Source organism: Anabas testudineus, chromosome 9, assembly GCF_900324465.2.
Source record: "Anabas testudineus chromosome 9, fAnaTes1.2, whole genome shotgun sequence".
NCBI lineage: Eukaryota > Metazoa > Chordata > Actinopteri > Anabantiformes > Anabantidae > Anabas > Anabas testudineus.
Window position 1 is genome coordinate 5,628,897 of NC_046618.1, and position 12,500 is coordinate 5,641,396.

Genomic DNA, 12,500 nt, shown 5'->3' on the forward strand with positions numbered 1-12,500 from the left:
TGGTGAATACAGAGGAGAGGATAAAGTCTTTAAGCATTAGCCTACTTCCTGTACTTGGAAGGGGGTGCATGGAGTAAGTCATGTCCACATATTCTAGGAAATAATCTTTGTTTTTTACATTAAAACTGTAAAACAACATCTAATCCAAGGCTGTGACATGTCATGACAAACTATCTTAACAAGCAGTTGTGACTTATGGCATTTCTACTGGAAAGAAGTCTGCAATTTACTGTAACATAACTTTGCTTGAGATTGAATCCTCTTATTGGATATCAGATTATTGCCCTGCTGATCAACGGTGCTGGCTGACCAGAGATGGCGTTCTTCAAGGCGACTGCAGAATTAATATTATCTGCTCACAAGGTCTATGGTTTCCTTTGAATCTTCTATACAAGACTAATTTATTGATTTTATATAAGTCCCTTTAAAGCTGCCTAGTGAAACAAAAACATAGGTCATAATCCCTAGACTTTTAAATCCTCGTATCATATATTTCATTTACCATTTGTCACTGAAAACTGCTCATTTGCCACCAGCACAGGTCAGACAGTCAATCCTAATATAGCATGCAGGTAGAAATGATGAAATCAAAGGACCTACTGGGTAGTAAAGTGTATTTTATGAATTTCCACATCCCTCAAACATATTTTTAAAATGGACAGAGTGTACTGACGCTGCTCAGCTGATTTCAGGAGGTGGAACACATTTAACTTCTCCCTGTGTGTTGTCACTGAAAACTAGAGACAGGAGGGCCTGATACCACCGAGGGCTGCGTCAAGTTAGCTCCACCGAGACACCAGAGATTGTGCGATTGTGCAAAAATAAAAGCGCCATAGTTGTGTCAGATGTTCATATTAAGATTAAATGTGCCGGTCATGTATTGAAACTGGATGATATGTGAGGTGATTTGATAGCCAGCGAAGGCTCAGGTGTTTTGGCCGCGGGATAAACTCAGGTGATCATCCGTCCCAGCTCTATTGTCTGTGTGAATACGTTTCTCGGTGCTTTTGGTAGCAAACAACATCTTTATTCATAGACTCCTATGAACAAAGTGCGTCAGAAAAAAAACGCGTTTTTAAAAGGGTATCGATTTGTAAATCGTAATTTTCTTACAATGAAGCGCATACTTCATTTTATTTTGAAAAACTCAATCGGAAGTCATTTTCGCGACTAGCTTCATCTGCTAAGAAAACGCTGTTTTTAAAGGGAAACCAAGGTTGTTGAGGTCTGTGGCTGGCATAGCTTGGTGAAGGTACGTTTAAACTTATTGTTGTTTACTGACTAGCCCAATAGCCTCGGTGTTCCTGTCCGACTAATGCCTCCCTTTTAGTAGCGCATCGCTTTAGTTAGCGGAAATCAAGATACGGGCAAGTGTCAAGTGAAGACAACTGTAAAGTGTAAGCTAACTAGCTAGCTAGATTTAAGCTAACGAGGCTAACGGTAGCGTTAAATACCCGGTTCATCACAGCAGGCTGCTGAGCTCAGTGATGCTGCTCAATTCATTATTTTAAAAACAAAACCTAATCTGTGTTTTAAAAAATACATTGCCACAGTTATATTGAGTCTCACAAGTGCAGTGGCGAACATTTTCTCTGGATGGCTGCTGGGGTTGTGTGTGTTGTGGCCCCCCGCGACACAGACAGACAGATAGACAGACAGCTTTGTGTTAATATCCTTAGTTAATAGTTAATATCCTTCCTTAAGCAGCTTCTGGGGGCTTAGTTAAGTATATTCAGATGATTGTAGCAACCAAACATGTTTAATCTTTTGATTAAAAACAGTAAATGGAAATAATTTAAGATACCCAGTCCATTGTAGCAGTGTGCAAAGACAGCAGTTATTAATTAGAGTAACTATTCATAGACATCAGAATATTCAACTCATTTGGTTTTTAATTTTTTCAAATAATTTATGAGCCATTAATTTTATTTGTAAGGCAAGTCAGTTGAAGAAAAATACTGTGGCAATCGAAACACAGTTAATTGATATTAGGTCTCCTGCTAAATATTGTTATCTGTGGATTTGTGTGGATTAAGTGTTCCTTGTATAGAAATGTCAAAAATCTCTGTGTCGCCCATTGGAGAGTCAAAATGTCAGATGTCAGATAACAGTCAAGGATATGCAGTTTGTTGTTGTACATAACAAGGACGTTCCAAGAAATCCTTTGGGGGGCTGATCATGAAGAATATATTTAGCATAGTTTAACTAGTTTACTTGTAAATGGAACTTATTGATCTGTAATGAAAATACAGATTGAGTAGTTGTTTGATCTCTCACCATTTGCCTGGTCAGTGTCACCAGTAGGATAAAATTGCATGCATAAGATTGCACACTAGAGCTTGAGTTTTTTTCTTTGAAATCTTAAAGTCACTGTATGCAGAATCAGAAAATGTCTGGCGCTGTTGACTCCTGTGGTGGACATATCACAGCAGACGCAGTGGCAGAGGGCAGTAACCTACTTCTTTCAACTGCTGCAGGGCGACAATGTCCGTCTGTTTTTAATGCGTGTCCACCAGGCTGCTTGTTTTATGGTTTTCTTTATGTCTCATCTTTGCTGTGATTATCAAGCTTCACTATCTGCACAACTTGCCGTGAGAATTCTTGCCTTTTTGCAGAGCACCATAATGCAAACACTCTAGTGCTGACTATACCTACAGAAGAGGAAACAACGAGCATGCCCAACAAACCATATGAGGCAACGGCTACATGTGAATGTTGTATGCAGAGGAGCAACGTGGATTCATGACACCATGTGGTGCACAAAAACCTGTGCAAATCCAGCCTTTCTGTTTATGTAGAGGGCCTTTGTTTATGTAAAGAGAAAAGAAGAACAGATTTTCATCAGAGGAAATGGTGTAGGAATATGGAACAACATCTACCCATAACATAACAATTACTTAAAAGGCAACCTCACTGATTTTCAACTTACTTCCTATGCTTCTAGTTTGGGCAGTAGGAATACATGTATGTGTATCGAACTTCCTATATTAAATCTCTACTTCAGTACACGTGATGTTGTCCTGGTCTGTCTGCTTCTTCAGAACTCAGTTTCACAGCTAGAAGCAGTAATATTGTTGTAATGTGCATTACCATGTACATATCATATACATGCATGTCCCAAACTCGAACTATAGAAAGCAGGTTGAAAATCAGTGAAGTCTCCTTTTCAGTAGCATGTTAAAGTATACGGGGTAGCAGGAAATAAATCTTCCCTAAACTGGCGCATCTTCTTTTCTAATGCAGTTTTACATCACTGGCAATGACCAAGCCACAAAAGTAAATTAAAAAGCCACTAATTCCTCCATGGTTTCCTATTAAAGTAAAAGTCAGAGAGTATTCAATCTTGGTTGTAGGTTTTATTTTTGAAAGAAATCCTTGGTTACTGGAGCAACCTATAAAGACCTTGTCAAACTTAAACGATTTCAGAGGAAAGTGCGTAGACAGAGACTGTTTTGAGAAATCAAGCGTTAGTACAGCAGTACACGCCAAACAAAAGCTGGTGAACTGCTGTCAGATGTGCAGCTGAGAGCAAATGTCCATTGACCTCATGTGACTCAGCGTCTGTTTATTTAATGATGTCCATGCAGATGGAGGAGCTTGTGTGGCAGATGGGGGGTGGTCATTGTGGCGGGTGACTCATTGTCTTCGAGTGTGTGGGGTTGTAAATAATAGACATTCTGTCTGTGGTCGGTTTAGTTTAACCTTTAACCTAACCACACCAAACCATTCTTTTAAATATCTTTCTGTCTTCCTGATATGGGACAAAGCAGTCGCTGACATAAAGTTGCAGTTGCTGAGAATGGAAATAAATGAGTTATTTGGTTTTATGGATTTCATTTGGATTTCCTACCTTGCAGCAGTGAAATGAGCTCTCATATCCTTTTCCTATAATAACTGTTATTATGTCCAACGGTGATGTAGATTCATGTGCAGTTTATTTATGAGCACTGTCTGTCAGTCCTGGACATACAGTAGTTGCTCCTGATAAGTCCAGATTGGGTCCTGTAATCAGTTCCTCCCCCCTGGAGAAAAATTACTTTTTAAACTAACCTGCCACATAGTTAATCATATTTGGAAAATTACCATCTTCGCTATCCTTTATAAAGTAAGCATCCTTAACTATGGCTTTTAATACCATTGTTTAGGAGTCTAGATCTAGCCTTATATCTAATAGTCGGTGTAATCCAAACATTTTTTTTTTTTTGCTCCGATTTCTTGCTCATTCTGGCCAAGAATTATATTTTTTCTCTAGTTTCTCTACATGACCTGACCCACCTCAAAAATGTTGGTCATTGTGTGTCTGTCTATAATCAGCACCTGACTGTCATCTGGCCATGGCCCAGGCAATTTGAAAAAAGCTGTCGTTCAGCCACATCTCCTTGCCCCAGACTACAGGTCGGTTCATTTTATGTTACCTTTTATAGATAAGGTCTTAAAAACTATTTGTTCAGCAGCCAACTGCTGTTTTAGTCTAGGTTGCCATCGCTCTCCCTCAACAAAAACATCTCTTCCCGTCATCTCAGATCATGGCACAGTTTGCAGGAGGATGTTCCATGTTGGTCTTATTGGATCCCAGTGCTGCTTGTGATAGGATCAACTACAGTATTTCTGGATCAGCCGCACAGTGGTTCTCATCTTACCTTTTAGACTGGTCTATTTCAGTTATTGTTCAAAACAGTATTTCATTTCATTGGAGCTCTGTCCTGTCATGTATCCCAAGGTTTTGTCTTGGCTTGTTTTGTGTTTTTTGTTATGTTAATCTCTTACCATTACTAAGCTGACAATATTCAGTTTTATATTTACATACTTAAGCCCCAGTGTCACAAAGCAGCCTATACTGCATAATTGTCTGAGCTCGATAAACTGCGTACAGCCAAAAACCTGTATGTACAATTAAATTCTGACAATGAGAAGTTCTTACTCTGTCACCAGCTGGCTGTGACCGTTACGTGTTTGGTTTGTTCAGCTACATTTGAAGCTGACATAATATTAAAAGAAAACCTGTAAATAAACCAGTTAGTGGCATTACGTGAGCTGCCTCATACACTTTCATACAAATCGCAATGTTTGTTCCAAAAGAAAACAGAGGCCAAAGCTGTAGCCTCCTTAAATTGGTTGTCAAGGTTTCCTGCACCTCTTTTACAGTCATGCATATAAAACTAGTTTAATTGTTTTTAACGCTGTCTTATTTATGAGTATGACCTTTCTTTGGGAACAAGTGCTACTTTTATCTGGATTTATTTAGGACAGGTTGGTCTTGGTTCACTGTATATTCCCTCTGGGTAAAGGACAAACTTGTAACTGTACACTGTGTAAAGTGATACCGCCTGTGTTGTCCCACGCTTCGCTCTGCCACATAGCCAACCTTGGTGAGTCCTGATTCTCACAAGGCTTTACTTTTTCCTGATCACACATTTTGCTGTTCTTTTCTTCTCAAGAGGTGCTTGTCATTAAGGCTCATTGAAGTTGTAATCAGCATTGTCAACATGTCATTTAGAGAAAAGAAAATGCTGTTATGTTATTAAAGGGCAGGAGTGTAGTAGATGTACAAAAACATTTTACTAGTATTTCTCTGCACCAATACAGGTTTTATTGAGGAACATGTTTCAGCATTTATAGTAAACAGCAGTGGTTCTCTCTATAAACACTGTGCTGATGTTCAGCAGTGATAAATGTTAGGACGCACAAACCGTCACATACAATTCCTGCTTCGTCGGCTTTTAGCAGCAGCCCTAAGTTCGATTTAACATAAACCAGCACAGGTTCAACAGCCAAGACACTTTGTCGTATTAGAAGCACGAGAAGACTCGAGATTCAGCGTGATGTGAAACTGTGTGCCTACTTTGTTTTGTGCATCTCTCTGTAATGTTCTTAGTAAAATATACAGATGACTTATTAGTTACATCTCGTCACATAGGCACAGATATAGTACGTGAATGTCAACCAGCTGTCCTGCATCTCACGCTCTCATGTCTTACAGCTATAACAGACGATGTGATGCCGCTTGTCTTTAAATTTATTATCATGGCAAGATTGAACCAATTGTAATACAGCTACAATACACAAAGCATTTTGACAAATGACAACTGGCATTGAGAAGAAATATAGGATGTTATTGATTGAAATAGACAAAATGTAGATTGATGGAATGTGGATACTCATAAAACTGCCACTAACTGTATACTACATCACAAATTAGCTAAATGCATATTGTAGTGTGATTACAGTAATGCAGTCACACACTTCACCCATTTAACTGTGATTTTCCCTTTTTCAGGTTGCTGCTGGTTGCAGGGCCCTGTGGAGCAGGATAGCTGTGCCATTCCCCCTTTTGTCCTCTCATGTCCCCCCCTGTGTGTTTTCCTGTGTGTTAGTGACCCTGCGCCCCCACCCACTCCTCACCTCATCCCCCCCTGTCGTGTCACCTCTCCAGCCCGAAGCCACCCTCTCACCCCATGCTTGGGACAAAGCCAGCTCACTGCCAGCCCAATGACTGCCTGGATCGTCCTGCCTGTCAGCCTGTCTGCCTTCTCCATAACAGGAATATGGATAGTGTGAGTTAGTCAAATCTTTCCTGTGTGCTTCACATGTGCTGTCATGTTGAAACATAAAGTATCAACAGTTACAAAGGGAAATGACAACCAGGAGTATGTCAGTATAAAAATACACTCACTGACATGCAGTCAACTGGGCTCTTTCTGCTGATTGACGTTTATTTAAACTGAGTACATTATTGTTTCTTGACACTAGTTGTGATCATTTCATTCACTGTGTTTGTCCTGTGTGTGTTCTTCACCCCTTAGCTATGCTATGGCTGTGATGAATCACCACGTGTGTCCTGTGGAGAACTGGTGAGTGATTTTCTTCAGTTAATCTGAGTGAACTGGCACAAAACAGTTTTTTCCAGACATAAACACAGTCTAAATTCACAGCTATCAGCAGTGATTCAACTGAACACATTGTGTCACTGCTACAGGTCTTACAACGTAACCTGCACAGAGGAGCTGCCGCGGCCAGGCTACCCTAAGACATGCTGCACCATCCAGGACATCCCCCTCATCAGGTCTCCTGCTCCACCTCTCCTCCTCTCTGCACTTCCAAGTCTTTGTTTGTGCCAAATACAAAAGCACTTTTGTTTCGGTGAAGGCCCAGAGGCATGAATTAGCACCTTGTTACACTGTAGCTCTGTGACAGTCATTATCCCACGCTTTGCATATACTGCATTTGTTTAATCTGCAAATAAGCCTCTAACCACAGGCAAGTACAAAAGCACTCTTGTAAAAAGGCATCATGGGACTCACTTGTAGGCTCATTCACAGTGTATTTAGAGGATAAAAAAATTAAAAAAAGTTAAATTTCACTTTTACATCTAGATAACAGAGCAAAGTGGTTTCACAATCTTGAATTCTGAAGTATCAATCACATATTTTTCTTTGTTCCTGGTTTGAAATACTGACAAAGTGTCTGTGCCTTGCGTACAGTGATACTGTCGATTTATTTTTTCTTGTTCTGAAAGTTGTTTCGTCTTCATGTCCCACAGTAAATGTGGCTCCTACCCTCCTGAGAGCTGCCTGTTCAGCCTGATCGGCAACGTTGGAGCCTTCATGGGTAATTTCTCAGTCTGCCTGAACCTAAAACCAAACACACACACAGAGCTATGTGATTAAAATCCATTGTATGTGCAGGAGTATTTCATATAAGCCACTGGAAACAGCTAGCTTGTCTCTGTCCAGAGGTAAATCTGTTTGTCTACCACTCTGAAGCTCATTAATAGATAAAAATGAAGAGTATGTACTGCACTATTTCTTAGCTTAGGGTCATGACCTTTCTGTGAGGTTGCCAGGCAACCATTGGACACTCCAGGAAGTGAGAGCATCTGTAGAAGAGAAGACTTTCAGCTTCCCTAAAATAACTCTCCGCGAAATTCCAACTTTTAACTTTTACAGTGAACAAAACAGAGATAATGTTGTTGTTGTTGTTTAGTCAGAAAAACTAAATTAATTAACTTTATATAAATCCAGGTTCGCTATTGATAGCTTTCATGCTAAGCTAACAATGTTCTGGCTGTAGCTTTATTTTTACATGTGGATGGTAGTAATTTGCTCATCTAATGAGAAATAGAATAAGGGTTTCTGTGAAGCTGTCAGCTCTGGGTTATAAATGTGCTCCACACTTGTGTGAAAATAAAACTGCTGCCTTCTACTCTTCCGTACACACACCATCAGTATACCTGAGGTGTTTAACGCTGGGCTCCTCTGTCTATTCTTTGTGTGGTGGTAATCCTCCATCGTGTCCACAGACATCAGCCACTAGTCTCCAGGAGATTCAGAAATAGCCTGTGGTCTCTAATCAATTATGAATGCAGCTTTCCTTCCACCTCCCCCCGTCCTCTCCCCTGTACTTACCCTCTATGGCCTTCCTCCATTTCTCATCTTGTCTCATCACTGCTCAGTTCTGCCAGTCTCCCCTTCTGCCCTTAATTGCATCTGTCCTGCTGTTTTCACTATAGCTTCATTTTTCCAGTGTACATGGTTTTCTTTTATTTCCTTGGTATATTGAGCGTATAGGCTGTCTAGATGTTTTTGCCTTCCTTCCTGATGGTGGTGTGTATTATTGATTTTGTATTTGTCTTGGTGGTAGGACTATCACAGACAGCAAATCAGAGGTTCATGGTTTACAAACGGTAGTGGAAGACCTGCCTAGTAACATGTGTGCTTACACAACCAGGCATGTGAATAATTTACAGAACAGCAATAAAAACAAATTGCATAGTCATCACATCAGCAGAACGGGTGCAGTCACATGACATGTCACCAGCTGTGCTGTGTTATATTAAAAGGTGTTTCCAATGTGTTGCCCCCTCATTTATGTAGATGTGATTAGAAGTGCTTCTTGGGGGAGAGATTGTTTCTTACACTATTATTTGTATTTGATGCTGCTGCTGCTCTAAGTGTGTATGTATGCTCTCTTGTGTCCTGCAGTGGTGATGGTGTGCCTTCTGCGCTACGCCCAGGTGATTGAACATAGCCGCCATTGTTGGGTCAACACCAGTGCTTTGGTGTCTGGCTGCACCAACGCCGTGGGTCTGGTCATGGTGGGCAACTTCCAGGTAAAAGTTCAGCATCAAATACACTGACATACAGTAAATACATTTAATACAAATATTGATGGTGTCCACCGGACTTCACATTTCTGTTCAACAGGTTGATCATGCCAAATCTGTACACTACGTGGGTGCCGGTGTGGCTTTTCCAGCAGGGCTGCTGTTTGTGTGCCTGCAGTGTGTGCTCACCTACCGGGTGGCTGTGACTGCACTTGACTACTGGATGGCCCATTTTCGAGTGGCTCTGGCACTGGGAGCTATGGTCTCGCTCGTCCTGAGTATCCTAATAAAGCAGTTATTTCCTGTATGTGAACACTAGTGCAATGTTTGTTTTTGTCTGTGTATCAAATAGCGTGTGGAATAGTTTACAATGAAATGAGGCCTGTAGGTGGTTGCATGTCTAACTCCTTGGTCTTTTTATGCCACTCTATGAAGTCCATACTACTTCCACCTTGCTATCCTGATTTCAGTGCCCTTAGTGTCCAATCAGTGGTGGCCTGCTGATAAAGCAGTGGCAAGACCTCTTGATTCCATCTCCTTTTCATTGCTCCAACCTTGAGACACTTCTGCACAGATAAAGATGTTTGTCTTTGTACTGTGAGAAAGGACAATAAGTCCACGATAACATCTGTGGCTCTCTTTCTTTCCATGTTTGACTTGTGTCCACCTGCCCACGGACCGCAGATGAAAATCAACTCTTAACCACGTGGCCACTCTTTAACTTTATCTGAGGACGCAGCTCACCCTCAGGTTAAGTGACTCGTGATATCCTCAGCTCCTTTTATCACTGATTCAAGCGCCTAACATTTTTATTCTCTCCTTCGTGTGCCACTGCTTAAGTGAGAGAGGAAATTGAGGGCTGTTTGTCCCACCCATACATGTCTAGACACGTTTGTCCTCCTTAACCCGTCCTCCTCCCAGGTGGCATCTTCTTCATCCATGAGAGCTTCATCCTTCAGCACGCTGCTGCCATCTGCGAGTGGGTCTTCACCGTGGACATCCTGGTCTTCTACGGCACCTTCACCTATGAGTTTGGCACAGTCACCAGCGAGACCATGATGGCAGGCCTGCAGCAGAGTCAGCACCATGGCTCAGGTGTTATGATGGGCCCCAGGTCTCGGGGCTCGACACTAGGTGGGGCGACCAAGGGCCTCAAGTCCCCTGGGGGAAGCAGCACATCCACACATCTCAACTGTACCCCAGAGAGCATAGCCATGTTGTAGCTCTGCAGCCCAAAGTCTGAAATGTCACTGCAGAGGTGCTTGATGGGATGCCACAGGTAGGAAAGGCGACAGAGGGGGAGAAGAAGATGGGATGTCTTTAACCAACAGCAGGTTGTCCCATCTGCTCTACTATCTTTTATCTTTTGTGTTGGTGCAGGCCGCTACAGCTAAATGTCTTGGTACATTTTCTGTAGTGATGTTGAGAGGCTGAATGTATAGAGCCAGTGTGAGTACTGTAACTGTGAATGTTTTCCAACATGGCTGTTGATGTGGGCAGTTCTTCACTAGAGGTTTCTTTTTTAAAACAGTACCGACGTAAAACTGACGTCTTGGTGGAAAAGGAAAGTTCCTTAAACCTACAAAGTGATTCCCCCTCCCCCAGACACTCCTTCATGAATTACCCAATGCTTTGCGCGGCCCACCTGTTTTGGCCTTTTGCTTATCTCTGCACGGCACACTTTTTGAATGACAGAACAACAATTTATGTTTGAGTTTTGACTTTGCATAGTAAGTAGAAAAATATTGAATGTTTGAAACGTGAATAGTTGCGTATTTTTTACAGGCTGTAAGAATATGACCTTTTTAATCAATCAAGTACAACAGATGATTGGCAGAAATCATTCATGTCACCTGACAATTTGATTTGGTTGCACAGATGATTTGAATGCATTTGATTGTTTCTTTTTTTATTGTTTAACAAAATATGTAAATGTGTATCTTCAAACACTGTTCTCATGAGGCCATAATTCATTCACAGACGTGCATGCAGGATGGCTGCACAAAAACTAGGTCTGCTCTGTCCTAACGATGAAGACCGTGTGTATCTCAATCTCTTATTTGACAATCTCGGAAGCCGTCTCTCAGTGTCCCACATGATGCATGAACTTATGATTTCTTAAACCTTTAGATTACATGCCATATCTTATTACACTCACTCTCATTTCCGGTGCAATATTCGCCATCGGTCATCTGATTATTTACGCTCCACTGGAGTGAATAATGCCTTTTTCAGTGTGTTGGAGTTGAACACGGAGCTCCTTCATTTTTTAAAGTGACACCAAGTCATTTGAAACCGACCTACACCTTATAGTAAAACAAGTGAGAGTGAGATCCTAAAACTATAACTAACTATAATCCTGAATATCACACTGTCAGAATGACACAGTTCTTGTCCACACACTGATTTGATTCCAGGCTGGAGCCTTGGAAGCCTTATTTGATTTTTTTGAGGTTTTCTGTTGCATGATATGAAGCCTTGTCAGCGTGGATGGATTAACAAACAGGCCTGCTGTGCACGGGCTAAGGGGCCCGGGAGTTCAGGGAGGGACCCTCGGGCCAGAACCTGTGTATGAAGTGAGTGTTGATATTTCTTTATTTGAAGTGACAGAGCTCAGTTAAAAGATGTAAAACAAAAAAATAACTTTAACAAAATGACCACAAGCAGCTGGAAAATGACCAAAAAGAGACAAATCAAACGCACACACGGAGAGATGGACGAACAACCAAAAATAGACACACAATTACTGCAAACAACCTCATTTAGTAGTGTTTTAGTGATTATGCATCTCTTTTGGGCTTGGGGCCTTTTACCTGTCTCTGTTCCGGGGCCCATTTAGTCGTAATCCATCCATGCTTCTCAGTAGCTACAGGGGAGGTTTTACTCACAGGCAACAAGTGAACGTGGCGTCAATACCGTGTTTCAGCAGACTGCCACAAACCACTACCACTGCTCAAACTAAAGCTGACCAGTGCTACAGTACCCAGCTGAAGTTACACTCCCGTTCAGTTCTGAAGTAAGTGTCCACACAGTATTCTGCCCTCTGTGTAGTGTTGATACTTTTTTAACTGTCTACTCACCGGATGCCAGCAATACACATTTTTAAAAGGTCACATCACCTACCTCTTTTTATCTTTTGTGGGTTTGGTGTTGTTTAAAGGTGAAAGCTACAGTTCCAACATATGTTCCATCTCACAATGATATGAGGTATGAACTATTTAATATGACGGTGGCTCGCAGCTCAGTCCACAGAGATCTCTTAACAGGTGTTAGCTTTTGACAGGACAGTCAAACCAGTGGATCTGCTGTTACACAGGATGCGTATTCATGCGTCGGGTCAGTTTACTTTCCTTCTTGTTTTTTCTGGGACTGCTGCAGTCCTGTCTTGTTCTGCAAA

The 12,500-nt window shown here is 41.5% G+C and overlaps 1 protein-coding gene across 1 annotated transcript; it reads left to right on the forward strand.

Annotated features, from left to right (window-relative positions):
• Positions 1–1,175: 1,175 nt before the first annotated feature.
• Positions 1,176–12,500, forward strand: tmem150aa (transmembrane protein 150Aa). Its single transcript, XM_026343426.1, has 8 exons — positions 1,176–1,252; positions 6,278–6,554; positions 6,804–6,851; positions 6,977–7,063; positions 7,541–7,608; positions 8,982–9,109; positions 9,204–9,381; positions 10,025–12,500. The coding sequence occupies exons 2-8, from the start codon at positions 6,490–6,492 to the stop codon at positions 10,324–10,326; spliced, it is 876 nt and encodes a 291-aa protein (XP_026199211.1). The 5' UTR covers positions 1,176–1,252; positions 6,278–6,489; the 3' UTR covers positions 10,327–12,500.

Excerpts from the sequence above, each read along its gene's own strand:
- tmem150aa (XM_026343426.1), top strand. The coding sequence starts at position 6,490 with ATGACTGCCTGGATCGTCCTGCCTGTCAGCCTGTCTGCCTTCTCCATA. Across the intron at positions 7,609-8,981 it reads CAACGTTGGAGCCTTCATGG|TGGTGATGGTGTGCCTTCTG; the intron begins GTAATTTCTCAG and ends TGTGTCCTGCAG. Across the intron at positions 9,110-9,203 it reads TCATGGTGGGCAACTTCCAG|GTTGATCATGCCAAATCTGT; the intron begins GTAAAAGTTCAG and ends TCTGTTCAACAG.